We start from the raw sequence: 16,500 nt of genomic DNA on the forward strand, positions 1-16,500 counted from the left end.
CTTGGACACGTTATTTAACCTCTGCCTCAGTTTTCTCATGTGTCTAAGGTGGAGATATTAATGGTACTTACTACATAGGGCTGCTGTGAGTTCCTCACCTTACACATGGGGAAACTGAGGCAGAAAGAGATTAACCACACACACACACACACACACACACACACACACACACACACACCAGGCATGTAATGTGATGCCATCAGGTAGCTCAGTTTGCATTAATCCATTGTCATGACTAAAAAAACCCCCAAGATTCACGTGGTAGAATAATTCATGAGCAGCATTATTTCAGAATGAAGTTATCATATCAAACAATGAAACCGGAAAGGCTGGAGAATCTTTCTAATACATGTATAATCTGTGATGGTAGTGATGATTCTGTATCTCAGAAGGGTGTCCTCATCTCTCTTACAGTGTCAATTTTTAAAAACCTTTTATTTTGAAAATTTTCAAACCCCATAATGAAGGAGAATAGTACGATGAACCCCCAGGTACTCATAACTAGCTAGAACAATTATCAATATTTTGCTACAATTGTTTACCCTGTCTCCCCAACATTTTCACATCCCAAACTAAATTTTTACCCATAAAACTTCATTATAAATCTCTTTTAATGTCTTAAAAAACCCACTACAATGCCCTTACCACACCTAAGAAATTAAGTTAATATTGTTTAATATCCCATTTATATTCAGATTTTTCCAGTTATTTCAAAGTCGTTATGATTGTTTGAATCAAGATTAAACAAGATCCACTATCCATTGCATTTGGTTGGTATGTCTTAATTTCTCTCATTGTGCAAGATTCCCTCCTCCCCTTTTCCATGCCATTGATTTGCTTGAAAAACTAAATAATTTTATCCTGACGCTATGGAAACAACTTAAGATTTTAATGCTGTGAGGTTCTTTTTCTTTTGTCGTTAGACTATATCCCATTAGTAATGCACAGTAATATTACTATTTTAAGAGTTATCAGCACTAGCTTATGATATATTCAGAATACAGCTCTGCAAAAATGATCTGGATAACTGTTAAAGAAAAAGCAGTTACAGATTATTATAACAAACAAAGCTTCTCCTTAACTCTCCAGAATCTTTAAGTAATTCAATGATAATTTGTTTCTCTTTAATATTGCATATTTAAAAGTATTCTTTTTCTTATACTTTTCCGATTCAGCACTGAAGTATATTGAATAGAAACTTTAAAAAATAAACTTTCAAATTAAAGGAGAAAAACGTGTTAAAAAGGTAGGGACTACTGTAGGAAAATTACTGCAATGTGAGGAAAATAAACAAATGAAGCGATCAAAATTATGTAATATTTCTATTCATGGTCATTAATCTTTTCTATGAAATTAAGGTCACATATTCAGATAACAAGGAGAAAGCACAGATTGGTCTTTCATTTTTTTGTACTTGAGATTTGGATAGATCAGAGCTTTAAAAATAATAGTTGAATAACTGATCCAGAAAAACTGGATTATTAGTTTATAAGAAAATAAAACCACAAATACATATCTTATTCATTGCAAATACACGAAACACTGAACAGGAATATGAGTATGAAAAAAAGATTTCTCCTTAATTAGGGAGAAACTTGCCAGGTGATATCTAACAAGAGAAAACAGTATAGCATCACAGCAAGTCCCCAGAATCAGAAGATTTAGGAGAGATGCTTAGCTCTGCCATTTATTAGTTGGTGACCTTAGTGAACTCACTGAACGTCTATGAACATCTATTTGCTCATTTCTAAAATACCTCCCATCATAGGATTACTTCTAAAATTAAAAGTGTTAAAATAGTGTATGATGCATAGTAAGTGCTTTTTTTAAAAGTTAGGGTAGGTATACTTGTAGAGCACTCTAATCAACTTACAAAATAAAACTAGCAATAATACTTGAAGACAGTGAATTCCAATTTAAAAACATCTCAAATAAGATGTGTCATGTAATAGACTGCACACAAAGCATAAATGAGACAAAAGGTGACAGTAAACAATCCATGCTTTTTGGAGTGTTCTTAGGGCTGAAGCTGAATCCTTTTCTGTGTCAAGAAATTTATTCTATGACCCTATGAAGACTTGCAATGATGTGAAAGCACTCCTCTACAGGTAAATCGAGATAAATTTCTTAATAGGAATATATTTACAGATATAATACCGGCATTTATTTTTCATTCTTTATCAGAAACCGAAATCATTCTGATATGAGGGATATTCTTCCGCTTTTCCTGCCTATGTTCTGGGATGTGAGATTGGTGATAATCGGCTTCAGGAACTTGAACTCGCTGGCCCAGTACCTCCCCGCAGACACTATACTGGTAGCTCTGGGACAGGGTCCCCGTGCCGCTGACGTCCACCAGGTGGCCCGGAAAGGGGCCCTCGGGCACCGAGCAGCGACCCACCGAGGCCGCCCCGCCCCTCCTGCACAGCCACACCGCGACGAACACCAGCACCGAGAAGACGAAGAGCGACGACACCGACGCCAAGGCCACCACCAGGTAGACGGTGAGAGGGGCGGCCGGGGCCGCGTCCACCGCTTCCGCTTCCGGGGCCGGCAGGTAGGGCTGCGAGAAGCCGTCCACCAGCAGCACGTGCAGGGTGACGCTGGCCGAGAGCGGCGGCTCGCCGTTGTCCTTGACCAGCACCAGCAGCAGCCTGTGCTTGGCCGCGTCGCGCTCGCTCAGCAGCCGGGCCGTGCGCACCTCGCCGTTGTGCGCCCACACGCCGAACAGGCCGGGCTCCGTGGCCTTGAGCAGCTGGTACGACAGCCAGGCGTTCTGGCCCGAGTCGCCGTCCACCGCCACCACCTTGGTCACCAGGTAACCCGCCTCGGCCGCCCTGGGCACCAGCTCGGTGCAGGGCGCCGAGGCGTTCTGCAGCGGGTACAGCACGAAGGGCGCATTGTCGTTGTCGTCCGCCACGAGCATCCGCACCAGCGCCTGGCTGCTGAGCGCGGGCGAGCCGCGGTCCGCGGCGCCCACGCGGAATTCGAACGCCCTTAGGGCCTCGTAGTCCAGGGACCTCAGGGCGAACAGGTGGCCGTTGTCCGGGTTGATGGACACCAGGGAGGCCAGGGGCGCGTGCGGGTCGAGGGGCGGCAGCAGCTAGTAGGTGACTTGGGCGTTGGCGCCCGCGTCTCTGTCTGTGGCGCGGACGCTGCCGATGTGCAGGGCGGGGCTGTTGTTCTCGCGGACGGACAGGGTGTAGGAGGTCTGGGTGAAGGCGGGGGCGTTGTCGTTGACGTTGGACACCAGCATGGTTATGTTGTGCTCGGTTTTCAGCCTGGCGGTTCCCATGTCAGTGACGGTGATGGTGACGTTGTACTCGGCTCTTTTCTCTCTGTCCAGAGAGCTATCGGTTACCAGGGTGTAGTAATTCTCTACAGATGGCTTCAGGACGAAGGGGAGATTGTCTTGGATGGAGCACACCATCTTTGCATTGTTTCCTGAATCTCTGTCTCGAATCCTAAAAACAGCTATGACTGTCTCAGGTGAGTTTTCTTTAATTGCTGTAGTAAGTGATGACATGAGTAGTTCTGGTGGATTGTCATTTATATCTGTTACCTGAACCACCATCGTACGTTTTCCAGAAATTCCTCTGCCATCTTTGGCCTGAATAGTTAATGTATAAATTTGCATTGCCTCATAGTTCAATTCAGCTTTAAATGAAGATTGCCAGATGTTGGATTGATTTGAAATGTTTTGAGAATTCTTTCAGTAGCATAAAAAAATGCATAAACTATTTCCCCGTTACTTCCGGTATCTAAATCTCTAGCTGACATGGTGACAACCAGAGAGACAACAAGGCTATCCTCAGGCACCTGCACCTTGTAGAGAGACTGTACAAATTCAGGGGCGTTGTCATTGATGTCCAAAACCAGGATGCATACCAGGGCAGTTCCAGAGCTGGGTGGAGAGCCACCATCCAAGGCGGTGAGGAGTAAACTGAGCTCAGGCACCTCTTCTTGATCCAGCAGTCTATCCAGCACCAATTCAGGATAGATAATCCCCTCCCCACTATCATGGACATTAATGTGGAAATAGGCATTGGGGCTGATGGTGTAGTTTCTCAGGTTGTTGGTTCCAACATCTGAATCCTGTGCACTTTCTAGGAGAAATGCTGCCCCTGGAGTGGTAACTTCTAATATGTTCAAGGGAATCTCTCTATCTAGAAATACTGAAGAATGATCATTGATGTCTCTGACCCATAATTCAGCACGGAAAATCTGAAGAGGTTTTTCCAGTAACAACTGGAAAGGCAGCACACAAGGCTCTGTGGGGCCACACAGGTCCTGTCAGTCTAATTTCTCATTTAGAAATAAATCACCAGTAAGCGGATCGAGTAGTAAAAATCCTGTATTCTGGTCTGAAATGATTCTAGGTCCCCAGGCTGATAGTTCCCCCAACCCCGGATCATTGGCTAGGTTGGCCAGAAGGGTGCCTTTTTCAGCTTCCTCTTCCAGAAAATACAGTAGTGGTTCCCCACCAGCCCAAGACACTTGCAGAAATACACAAAGAAATAGTACTTGCCTTTGCTGCACAGCACGCTCCACTCTGGCCTCCATTCTTTGTTTAACCAGTCTTCAAAAAACACTTTTTCTCGGCCTCGAGCAATTCAGAAATGGCATCAGCTGAATCCTTAGAAATGAGCTGGATCATAGCAATGCTTGTGGGGAGGGATCCCCACTTTCTCCCAACACCTATTACCACGGCTTCCTTTCCTCGGCTTTTCTAGTCTGGTCAACTTTCCTCTTAACACTGGAATCTGCAACATTCTTTATGCGAATATTTTGTTCTCTTTTTAGCCTGCAGCGCCACCTTGTGTTTTGTGGATGTTACTCCCAATTTCAGGAATAGAACAAAAAGATGGCGGATTAAAGGAGCTGGAGTAGGATTTTATTTTTCCCCTTAGTGTCTTTGCTGTTTCATTTCATATTTTCCCTCAACTGGCCACAGTAATCCTAGTTTGTAAATGCTTACATCGTATCCGTCTCTGTGAGTCTACATTCGCAGAAAAATAAATCAGTCTTTTTCCTTAATTTAGGTGCACAAAATTAAACTCTGGCTTCCCACCAGCAGTTAATCCTAAGAAAACCTTTTCCTGTTTTTAAGATTGATAGTAAAGAATATATAAGAAAATGAAGTCTCCATCAAAAAGTCAACATATATTGGTTGAGAACCTTTTGTTTATTTGTAAACTGCTTAACAATAATGCTGTACGCCCTTCAGAGTAACTGGCCTTTTTTCAGTTTCTTGTGAATTAAATAATCCTTCCAGTTTCAGGGTCTTCACTCTTCACCCGCAATATTTTTTGGAACATTTTCTACCCCCCCCCATCCTCCACACTTCACCTAAGTACTATGTATATGTTAGTGTTCACATGACTGGCATTTCCAAGAGTATGCAATGAATACTCTTAAAATTAATAGTAGCAAGTAGGTGTCATTCTTGCCTTTGTGGAAGCGCTCCTAGTATTTCATCTTTAACTATTATGGCGGATCTCAGTTTGGAGTAAATGCTCTATTTTTTGTATCAAAAGAGTTTTCTTATTTTTCTTTAATATTTTAGAGTAATTTTTGACATCTGTTGAAATTTATTCTTTAGCTTTTTAATTCTTGAGCTCTTGATATAAATGACATTTAACCATTACATATTATTGTTTTAATGCACAGATGGATTTGATGAGCCAGCATAGTTTTAGGATTTTTCTGGCCCTTGCTGCTCTGTGTGTATACATGAATGTGTGTGTTTAGCTTCTATGGTTTTGGTATTAAACTATCCTGGCCTTGTAGTATGGATTAGGAAGCTTTCTACCTATTTTTATGTAACAGAATAGTTTTTATAATTATATTATCATCTGTTTCTACATGCTTTATTGCAACTTGCCTTTTAAATGGGTTGGGTTTGGGTGGTAAATCTATGATTATCTTTTCCATTTTACTTTTGGTTATTAATCTGTTCGGGTTTTGTTTCTTTTTAAAGTAATTTGTAGTTTATTTCTAAAAACCATTTATTTTATTTGGATTTGCAAACATTTTGATATTATGTTTTCATTGCATTATTTATCTCTAGTTATAACTCTATTCTTATTAGTAATATTTAGTACTTTATCTCCTTTTTATTCTTTTTTTTGTTTTTGGCAGTATAGGACATTTAAAATTTTTTTTATTTATTTGGCTGCACCGGGTCTTAGTTGTGGCACACGGTATCTTTAGCTGTGGCATGCGGAATCTAGTTCCCTGACCAGGGATCGAACCTGGGCCCCCTGCATCGGGATCGTGAAGTCTTAACCACTGGACCACCAGGGAAATCCCCTCCTTTTTATCCTTGAGGAGACTTGCAAGCTCTCTATTTTACTGATCTTTTAAAATACACTTTTTTCAAATAATCTTTGACCTTGATTCAAAATCAAATAGTACTAAAAGGTTTATAAGAAAATACAGTAGTTTTCTGCACTTTCCCTCCTTATTTTCCTAGCTCCCTTACCAATAAGGAGACTTTTTTTTTTTTGAGGTAACATTGGTTTATAACCTTATTTAAGTTCCACGTGTACATTACATTTTGACTTCTGTATACACTATGGTGTGTTCACCACCAAAAGTTTAGTTTTCAACTACACAGTTGACCCCCTTTACACATTTCATCCTACCCCTACACCTCTTCTCTGGTGGCCACTACTCTGTTCTCTATATTTTTTTGTAATTAAAATTTTTTTTTTTTGCCACGCCACGTGGCATGTGGGATCTTAGTTCCCCGACCAGGGATCAAACCCACACCCCCTGCGTTGGAAGGGCAGAGTCTGAACCATTGGACTGCCAGGGAAGTCCCACTACTCTGTTCTCTATATCTATATGTTTGTTTTTGTTTGGTTTGGTTTGTTAGTTTATTTTGTTTTTGGTTTTTTATATTTTACATATGAGTGAAATCATACAGTATTTGTCTTTCTCCTTCTGACTTATTTCACTTAGGATAATATCCTCAGGGTCCATCCATGGTGTAGCAGATGGCAAGATTTCATCTTTTTTGTGCTGAGTAGTATTCCATTGTATGCGTGTGTATCACATCTTCTTTATCCATTTATCTGTCAGTGGGCACTTAGGTTGTTTCCATATCTTTGCTATTTTGAATAATGCTGCAATGAACATGGGGTGAATATATCTTTTTAAATTAGTGTTTTCATTTTCTTTAGGTAAATATCCAGAAGTGGAATAGCTGCATCATATGGTAGTTCTATTCTTAGTTTTTTGAGGAATCTCCATACTGTTTTCCATAGTGGCTGCACAAATTACATTCCCACCAACAGTATATGAGGATTCCCTTTTCTCCATATCCTCTCCAACATTTGTCATTTCTTGCCTTTTTGATAATAGCCATTCTATTGGGTGTGAGATGATATCTCACTGTGGTTTTGATTTGCATTTCCTTAAAATTAGTGATGGTTGAATATCTTTTGATGAGGCTGTTGGCCATCTCTTTGTCTTCTTTGGGAAAATCTCTGTTCAGATCCTCAGCTCATTTTTAAATCAGGTTGCTTTGTTTTTGTTGAGTTATATGAGTCTTTATATATTTTGGATATTAACCCCTTATTGGATATATGATTTGCAAATATCTTCTCCCATTCTTTAGGTTGTCCTTTTGTTTTGTTGATGGTTTCCTTTGCTGTGCAGAAGCTTTTTAGTTTGATGTAGTCCCATTTGTTTATTTTCGTTTTTGTTTCCCTTGCCTGAAGAGACATATCCGGGAAGAAATTAAGACCAATATCAAAGAGCATACTGCCTATGTTTTCTCCTGGGAGTTTTATGGTTTTGGGTCTTACATTCAAGTCTTTAATCCATTTTGAGTTGATATTTATGTATGGTGTAAGATAGTGGTCTAGTTTCATTATTTTGCATTTGGCTGTCCAGTTTTATCCCATGTCCCCTGCACTGGCAGGCAGATTCTTAACTACTGCATCAGCAGGGAAGTCCCACATTTTTTTTCTTGAAGTTAATGATTGCCTTGCCTTTTCATTTGCTTGGTTTTCTTTAGATATGTCACCTATTCTTCTCACACTTCCAATTCCTCTCAATACAATTTTCCACATGGTCATTCCCATGTCTCCTGAGATAATCAATTCTCCTTAAAATTGAGTGGTTGCTCCCTACGTCTGCTGCATAGGTCTCATCCTGGAACTTTCCTTTGCTGTCATTCTTGGAATTCCCTTTGCCTTTTATTCTGATAAGGTTTCCTATTTCAAGGATTTTATTCTTCCTCTTTTTTGGTTTATTCTATAGCTTTAAGAGATCACATCCTCCAAGAGTTTCATCTGATTGAAGATATGTCAGGGGACTTGCTGATGATATCCTTCGAAATGCCTGTCTCTTGAGTCATACAGCTCCAAACTGGACTAGTTGTTCACTATACTGGAGACAAGTGTCATCCTGGGATCATCCTTCAACATCATGTGGAGATTCATTTCACTTGTTCTGCTTTGGTTTTTGTTTGTTTGTTTTGTTTTGTTTTAATATTTATTTATTTGGCTGCACCGCGTCTTAGTTGTGGCACGTAGGATCTTCATTGCGGCATGTGGGATCTTTAGTTGCAGCATGCGGGCTCTTAGTTGTGGCATGTGGGATCTAGTTCCCTGACCAGGGATCGAACCTGGGCTCCCTGCACTGGGAGCATGGGGTCTTAACTACTGGACCACCAGGGAAGTCCCTCACTTGTTCTGCTTTGGATCATCTCTTTTCACTTTCTTCTTACTTCCTCTCTCCTAGATTACTCTCACATTTTGATAGATATCTTCTAGTAGTTTCCAGAGAACAGTGTATGAGAGGTAAATTTTGTTGTGACCTTGAGTGTATTAAATTATCTTTATTTTACTCTCAAACTTGATTGTAAGTTTGACTGATTATAGAGTTTTAGGTTGGAAATAATTTTTCTTCAGAATTTTAAAATATTTTGTCCATGAGCTCTAAACCAATGTGTTTGTTAAGAAGTCTAAAGTGAATTTTATTTTATATCTTCTTTTTGAGACCTGTAGTTTTAGTTCTTCTTGTAGTATATTGTCATTGTCCCAAACATTTGAAAATTAAACGCTGATGTGTCTTTGAGTTTATTTTCATCCATTGTACAGGACAATTGGTAAGCAGTTTCATCTAGGAAACTAATTTCCTCCTGCTCTTAGAAATTTTCTATTTTCTCCAATTTACCCTATTTTTTTTGTTTTGCTTTTTTATTTCTTTTTTTTCCATTGAGAAAAGGGTTTTCATAAAGTTTTTTATCAATTATATAACTATTTGGAAAAAGATAAAATTAAGATCTATTCCTTACACCATACTGCTTTGTTTTTATTTCTATATTTCTTCTTAGAAACTTTCTTTAGGAGTCTCATTCAGGTGTCTGTTCTTGATTTAGTTTGGGAGACTAAAGAGCTCAGTAATAGTTTTGAGCGTGTTATCAGGGCTTGTCCATTCTGATTATTACTCTAAGGTGAACTGGGAGCTCTTGTTGTTGGAGAAACCTCAGTGTCAGTGTGATTAGGTCTTTTCACTTCGACTGGTCAGATTCCCCAACTCTTTAAAAATCTCCTACCCAGGAGAAAAAGGTATGGATTGAAAAGGTAAAGGATTGAATGGGGGAAGTGGAGTGTAGGCCTGCATTATTCAGGATAGGTTAGGTTATGCTTCAGTACTAAACAGTTACTCCAAATCTCAGTGATTTAACACAATGAAGGTTGATTTCTTTCTCACACTACATGTCCCATACAGTTCAGCATGGGACCCTCCTCATAGCTGTCAGTGAGGGATCCAGGCTTCTGGAGACTCCCATCTCCACAAAGGCTTTCATGATCATTATAGTGGGCAAAGTAAATGTGTTAAACCATGCACTGTCTCCAAAAGCTCCAGCCCAGAAATAATATATTTCACTTCTCCCATTTTAATGGTGAAATGAAATTACATAGCCACATGTATTTTAAAGAGGAAATAGAATTGAAATTCTACCATGTGTCTGAGGGGAGGAGAACTGAAATATTTGTAGTTGGTCCCAGTGACTAAAATAAGCATTTTAACAATCAGCATTCACTGTTTAAATGGTCACCTATTTCCACTACACATATTACCCCTGCCCTCAGTTTTGACTGTGGACCCTCTAATATGATGACTCTCTTTTCTCCTTCAGTCATCAGAAAACAAAACTCCAGACTTACACTAGGGATGGGAAAGTAGGTTACTCCATGACTGGAGTCAGGGAAAGTGATTTGACCATTAGAGATTTAACTGATTCTCAGGCAATTTTAACACAATTCTCCTTATTTGGCACCCTGTCATCAATTCCAGAGTGTCTAGGGCTGATAGTTCTGATATCCAATACTTCTGAAAATCCTGCAGTCTAACCATGATTGGTTCTCAGCTTTTCCTACTTCAGGATGGGTAGTTGGTTTATCAGTTCTACTAAGTTATCCATCTGCTTTCCAGCTACTAAGATTTTTATCTGCTGTCTTATACCTTATTCTCTCCACCCTTATAGATTTATATTTTTGAAAATATCTCTTCACTTTTGTGTTAGTGCATTTTTAGAGAGAGCCAAATTAAAGGCACATGTCCAATCCACCAATTTATCTCAAAACACCCTTGAATTTTTCAGAGAAATAGACTTGTGTTTAATTGGTCAAATCTATGTGGTTTTTATTCTATTTAAGTAATTTATGCTTTTATAAATTCCATTTCTTTTATTTTCTTTATTTTTAAAATTGTTTTTCTTGAATCCTGAGTTGTTTGCTTAGCCTATTTGTTCTCAATAAATCTTGATTTCTAAGAAATGCAGGTAAGTCTCACAATTTTCTCCATTCTTTGGTTCTTACCTTAAATATCACTTTATTTAAAAAGCTTACTATATCAGCTAGAATTATGTTCTATATAATTTTAGCCTGAAATAATAGAAAAACCCTAACAACAACTGCTTATACAAAATAGAATTTTATTTTTCTCTCATAAAATAAGGCTAGTGGCTGAAATGCACTGCATGATATCTGGGACCCAGTCCCATTCCATTTTGTTGCTTTACCATCTTCAGGACATGACCTTTACCTCACAGTCCAAGACAGCTGCCTAATATCCAGCTATTACATTGCCATTCAGACCAACAAATAGGAGAAAGAGAAAGCTGTGCCTTCCTTTTTAAAAGGCTGCTTCTAAGAAGTATTCCATGGCACTTGTGCTCATGTCTCACCGGCCATAACTTAGTTATAAGACAATACCCAGCCACAACAGAAGTTGGAAAGTATAATCTATAGCCCACATATCCACATGGGCAGCTAAAAATGAGAAGTCTGTTAATAATAAATAATGAGAGAACATATATTTGGGTGAAATTAGTAGTCTGTGCCATGCCCACTCAGATCACAGCTGTAGCCCCCACTACCCACTAGGAGGAGATAGGATCAAATAAATTGCCTGATTGGATTGGTTTTTAGAGGAGCATATGATTGTATTTCTCCATATTGGTGGTGTGTTTTATTTATTTATTTATTTTAAAAATTTATTTATTTTATTTATTTATTTTTGGCTGTGTTGGGTCTTCGTTGCTCTGCGCGGGCTTTCTCTAGTTGCAGTGAGTGGGGACTACTCTTTGTTGCGGTGCGTGGGCTTCTCATCCCGGTGGCTTCTCTTGTTGCAGAGCACAGGCTCTAGGCGTGCAGGCTTCAGTAGTTGCGGCACACAGGCTCAGTAGTTGCGGCTTATGGGCTTAGTTGCTCCACGGCATGTGGGATCTTCCCGGACCAGGGCTCAAACCCGTGTCTCCTGCATTGGCAGGCGGATTCTCAACCACTGCACTACCAGGGAAGTCCTGGTGGTGTGTTTTGTAGCCAAAAACTTCTTGTTCCATTGAAAGTTTAGCCCTCAAAGCAATTAAGTACTAAATTCAATTTCTGGGACAAGATCCTTTGAACCAGTGATGCTTCCCTAGTGTGCTATTGGCACCTGTCATCCATTCCTACTTCTTTTTATCAACTTTTAAAAAATGTAGGGTCTGCAAAGCTTAAAACTCCATTTTACAGAGACTCCTTTGAATTATTATTCTGGATGTAAATTAGATTTTACCAGTGAGATGCCTTCACATGAGCCTTTGAAGACAGGCAAAGGTCATCTTCATGTTGTCATTGCTGCTGACCAGCAGGTCAGAAAGATGTGAGTGCTTGCAGCCAAGTCAGCATTTCTGTGTCTAGCCATCAGTTTCATGGGGAACTGGAGGCCATTGCGGCAGCCAGACTCTATGTTCCACTGTGTAGTCACCAATTTTGGAGGTGGGAGAGGAGAGGCCGTTGTGGGAGTAACAAACAGTTTGGGTAGTAGCAGCAGCAGCAGCTTCCTAATTTCTCTATGGCAACAATGGTAGTATGCCTTCAAAACCGGTAGTTCAGTGTTGATTCTTGCTTCTGCTTGTCCAGTTCTTCTGATTTTGTAAGCAACTAATTCCCTCTATAAAATTTCCTTTTTTTCCTTTAGTTAGATGTACGTAGAATGGTTTCTGTTTTTTTGTTTTTGTCTTGAACTCTGAATAATTCAGTTTTATACCTTCACTTGAATTATAAGGAATAGGAGCTTCTCAATTAGAGTTTGTAAAGGAAAAGATGTAAAATATAAACTCATTAAGCAGTTAAGGCACTATTCTCTTAAGCTAACATGTCTTGGTTTAAGAATAGGGAAGAAGGAAAAATTATGGGTGCACTCCTGAGAGACTAAGGATGAAAATTTTAATAAATTTAACGTGTATATTTTTACAAAACAGAGCATGGTCTAAAAGTGAACCATAAACACTTCCTTTCGCCCCTCACAGGCAACATGGTAGATAAAAGTTACTTTTAAATTTTAATTATCTGTGGATAAATAAGAAAAGGGCTCAACATCACATACATTTTAAAAGATGATAACTGGCTCACATTGTTTTTTTCTTTTTGGCCACACCACTCAGCATGTGGGATCTCAGTTCCCCCGGCCAGGGATGGAACCCGTGCCCCCTACAGTGGAAGGATGGAGTCTTAACCGCTGGACCACCAGGGAAGTCCTTGGCTCACATATCCTAAATGATACATAGTTAGGTGAATGAAGCAAGTATCAAATAGTGTAAATAGTATATAAGCATTTTATAAATAAAATATTTTGTTAGTTTTTTTAAAATAAATTAATTTTTTTATTTTTGGCTGTGTTGGGTCTTCGTTGCTGGGTGCGGGCTTTCTCTATTTGCGGTGAGTGGGGGCTATTCTTCATTGTGGTGCATGGGCTTCTCATTGTCATGGCTTCTCTTGTTGCAGAGCACGGGCTCTAGGTGTGCAGGCTTCAGTAGTTGTGGCACGTGGGCTCAGTAGTTGTGGCTTGCAGGCTCTAGAGCTCAGGCTCAGTAGTTGTGGTGCACAGGCTTAGTTGCTCCGTGGCATGTGGGATCTTCCCAGGCCAGGGCTTGAACCTGTGTCCCTTGCATTGGCAGGCGGATTCTTAACCACTGCACCACCAGGGAAGCCCTTGTTATAGTTTTTAAGTTTATAAAGCCAGACAATAAAATAACAGATTGAAATTTATTCATTAATTTATTCAATACTCATTCATCCATAATTACTTCAGTATGTATTTTTCTAAACACAGTAGAAAAACAGCTCTCTCCATGAGGAGCTTATAATTTAATGGGGAAGGGAGATCATTGATTTGACTGGGCATAATACCCAATGAATGGAACATTATATTCAATGGATTCAAAGAAAAAGTAGCCTAATATGTCATTGAAATTATGGCAAAATTGAATCTTCAAATTGAAAAGACATTAGGCAGAGCTTTTTATTTCTGAAACTGATGAAAATTCAGATGAACCTCATGTGGAAAACAATAAAAAGTGATGGACAAGACATTTTAAAAATCACTTTAGGGAATTCCCTGGCAGTCCAATGGTCAGGATGCTGCACTTCCACTGCCAGGTGCCTGGGTTGGATCCCTGGTTGGGGAACTATGATCCCGAAAGCCCCATGGTCCAGCCAAAAAATGAAATGAAATAAAATAAAAATTTAAAAAATCACCTTAAAATATTAAAGAGGTGAAAATAGCCTAATTTTTTTTGGGGGGGTACGTGGGCCTCTCACTGTTATGGCCTCTCCCGTTGTGGAGCACAGGCTCCACATGCACAGGCTCAGCGGCCATGGCTCACAGGCACAGCCGCTCCGCGGCATGTGGGATCTTCCCGGACCGGGGCACGAACCCGTGTCCCCTGCATTGGCAGGTGGACTCTCAACTACTGCACCATCAGGGAAGCCCAATAGCCTAATTTCTGATGGAAGCCTGTAATAGAAGGGTAAACAGTATATCAAAATAACAAAACTTATTATTCTTTCAGGGCATGTGAAAACATTTTCCGTTGGGCTTTGATTTGAAGCGATGTGAGATCAAAGAAATACAAATCAAGTCTCAGGGCCAGCCAGATGTGCAGCATATTATATGAAGATCCTCCCCATTTTAAGGGACCCTACAGGGCTACATCCACAATATAAACACAGTGTAAACACCAAAAAAATCTAAACCTGCTCCCTCCCCTCAACTCCAGGGAATTATATAGAAGGCTCCATGGTGTTAAGTAGAGCAGAAGAAAGAGAAGAGAAAATATGCCTGGGAAATTGTAGCTACAGAGTGGGCCTCATGTGTGTTTGTATTTTGAATCTGCATAGGTTGACTTGCAAGAAACCTTAAGCTATAACTTGGTTTGTGATGGTCCCCTATTTATAGTGTTTCTATCCTGGCTAAAACAAATGAAAACCACTTTTGAAAGATGAAACATGCAACCAAGGCTTTGAGGACACCCTACAAATAAATTTTCAGGTGCAGTCAACCATATAATTCACACGAACAAACAGACAACATAAATGAGAAGAATAAGAAACAATACAGCAGAAATAGACCCATGCAAACTTAAGATGTGGGAACTATCAGACAGATTTAAAAACCATTTATACTTACCATATATAAGTAAATAAGTGACATACTTATAGCTGCACAGAACAGATTGAAAGGGTACACTGAGCTTCAGGGAAGATAATACAGAAGTATCAAAATGAAGACATAACCTGATAAAGATAATGAATTTCAAGGGTAGAAAGCAAGTCATCTACAGATGAAGAAAATAGCCTCAGACTTCTGCTCATCAACATTTAATACCAGAACACAATGGAAATGTCTTCAGGGCTCTGAGGGAAAGATATTATGGCTCAATAATGTTATACCTAGCCGAGATGTTCAAGTACAAAGATAATAATGCAGCAAACAGGAAAGAATTTATAAAACATTGCATTAGCATTCATGAGTGCTTATTGAAAAAAACTGCTTAAGGATAAAATTCAGTCAATTTATAGATGAACTGAGAAACTGATGAAAGGGTTAATGTAATATTTGGTATCAACAAATCTCTGAAGAAAGTTGACTGAAGAATTTTATACCCAGCTAAATAACACTTCTCAAGCATGTGATAATTCAAGAAATACAGCACCTATAAACTCTTCTCTAAAGGATTACACCTGATGAAATCCAGTAAACCAAGAGATGATGCACTATAAATAATTCAGGTTTGGGGAAGCTGGGATAAAATAACTGAGAGTAAGGATGGCATTATCATTTCCAGTTTGAGCATACCAGTTTATCTCAATTCTCCCCTGAAACTTCATTTAAACAATAGAGAGCAAAGGTTTAAATGAACCTATGAAGACAAAAAAATAGAAGAATAAATAGCAGGGGAGAAAAGTCACTAAAATTTTTGGAAGATGCAAAGTATATAGACAATTGGTTATGGACAGATTTTACTTTTTTCTGTTGTCAAATGAGAGTAGAAAGTAGGGGTGCAGGTGGGTAGGATTAATAAGAAAATCAAATCCAGCCAAAGTAATGATTCATATTGAGGGTCCAAGGAGAGGCTGAAAACAACAGTGGCTGAAAATCTGTACAAGAACTACATGTATCTGAGAATTCGTTCCCCAGTCACTGAAGCAAGGTGCCCTCCCTTTTCTCTTAGTGGCAGGAAATGGGAGGTACACTATTTGTAGATGTTATATAGACAGGGCTGGACTGAGGGACACTAGCACAACTGAGAGTAGGGCTGAGACCTTATTGAGAAGAGTATTAAAGAAATTCTATATACTGATTAAGACCCCATTTCCAACCAACGAGCTCTCAGAGCGCTGAGTGCCTTCTTTATAATACCTTCCACCACTACTCCCATTCTTACTGAATTCTTCTCTGGAAAACAACATAGGCCCAAGAGAAGAGATTTACAGATATTAACTTTTGGTCCCCAAGCAGAATGTTTTTTACTATTTAATTATCCTAAGGTGAGATCCACCACTCAACTAGTCCCACCCAAACATGCAGTGCCTAATCAGCTTTTTATTGTCTCATGGAAAAAGAACAAAAACAAAAAACAGCCAAGCAGCATAATACATAAAAAGGAAAGTCTCTAACGTGAGAGTGGAGAACAAAGAGAGGATAAAAGTA

General features: G+C 39.5%; 2 protein-coding genes across 2 annotated transcripts in view; one reads left to right on the forward strand and one right to left on the reverse strand.

Moving 5' to 3' along the window:
- The window catches only part of LOC116751289 (transcription initiation factor TFIID subunit 7-like), a 183,069-nt gene that overhangs the window by 79,909 nt on the left and 86,660 nt on the right, over positions 1–16,500 (forward strand). The window lies entirely within an intron of this gene.
- On the reverse strand, positions 2,181–4,563 carry LOC116751284 (protocadherin beta-7-like). Its single transcript, XM_032626994.1, is given in 4 exon segments — positions 2,181–2,225; positions 2,227–2,302; positions 2,304–3,663; positions 3,666–4,563. Coding segments are annotated over 4 exon segments (2,379 nt in total).

Source organism: Phocoena sinus, chromosome 3, assembly GCF_008692025.1.
Source record: "Phocoena sinus isolate mPhoSin1 chromosome 3, mPhoSin1.pri, whole genome shotgun sequence".
In the NCBI taxonomy this organism is placed as follows: domain Eukaryota; kingdom Metazoa; phylum Chordata; class Mammalia; order Artiodactyla; family Phocoenidae; genus Phocoena; species Phocoena sinus.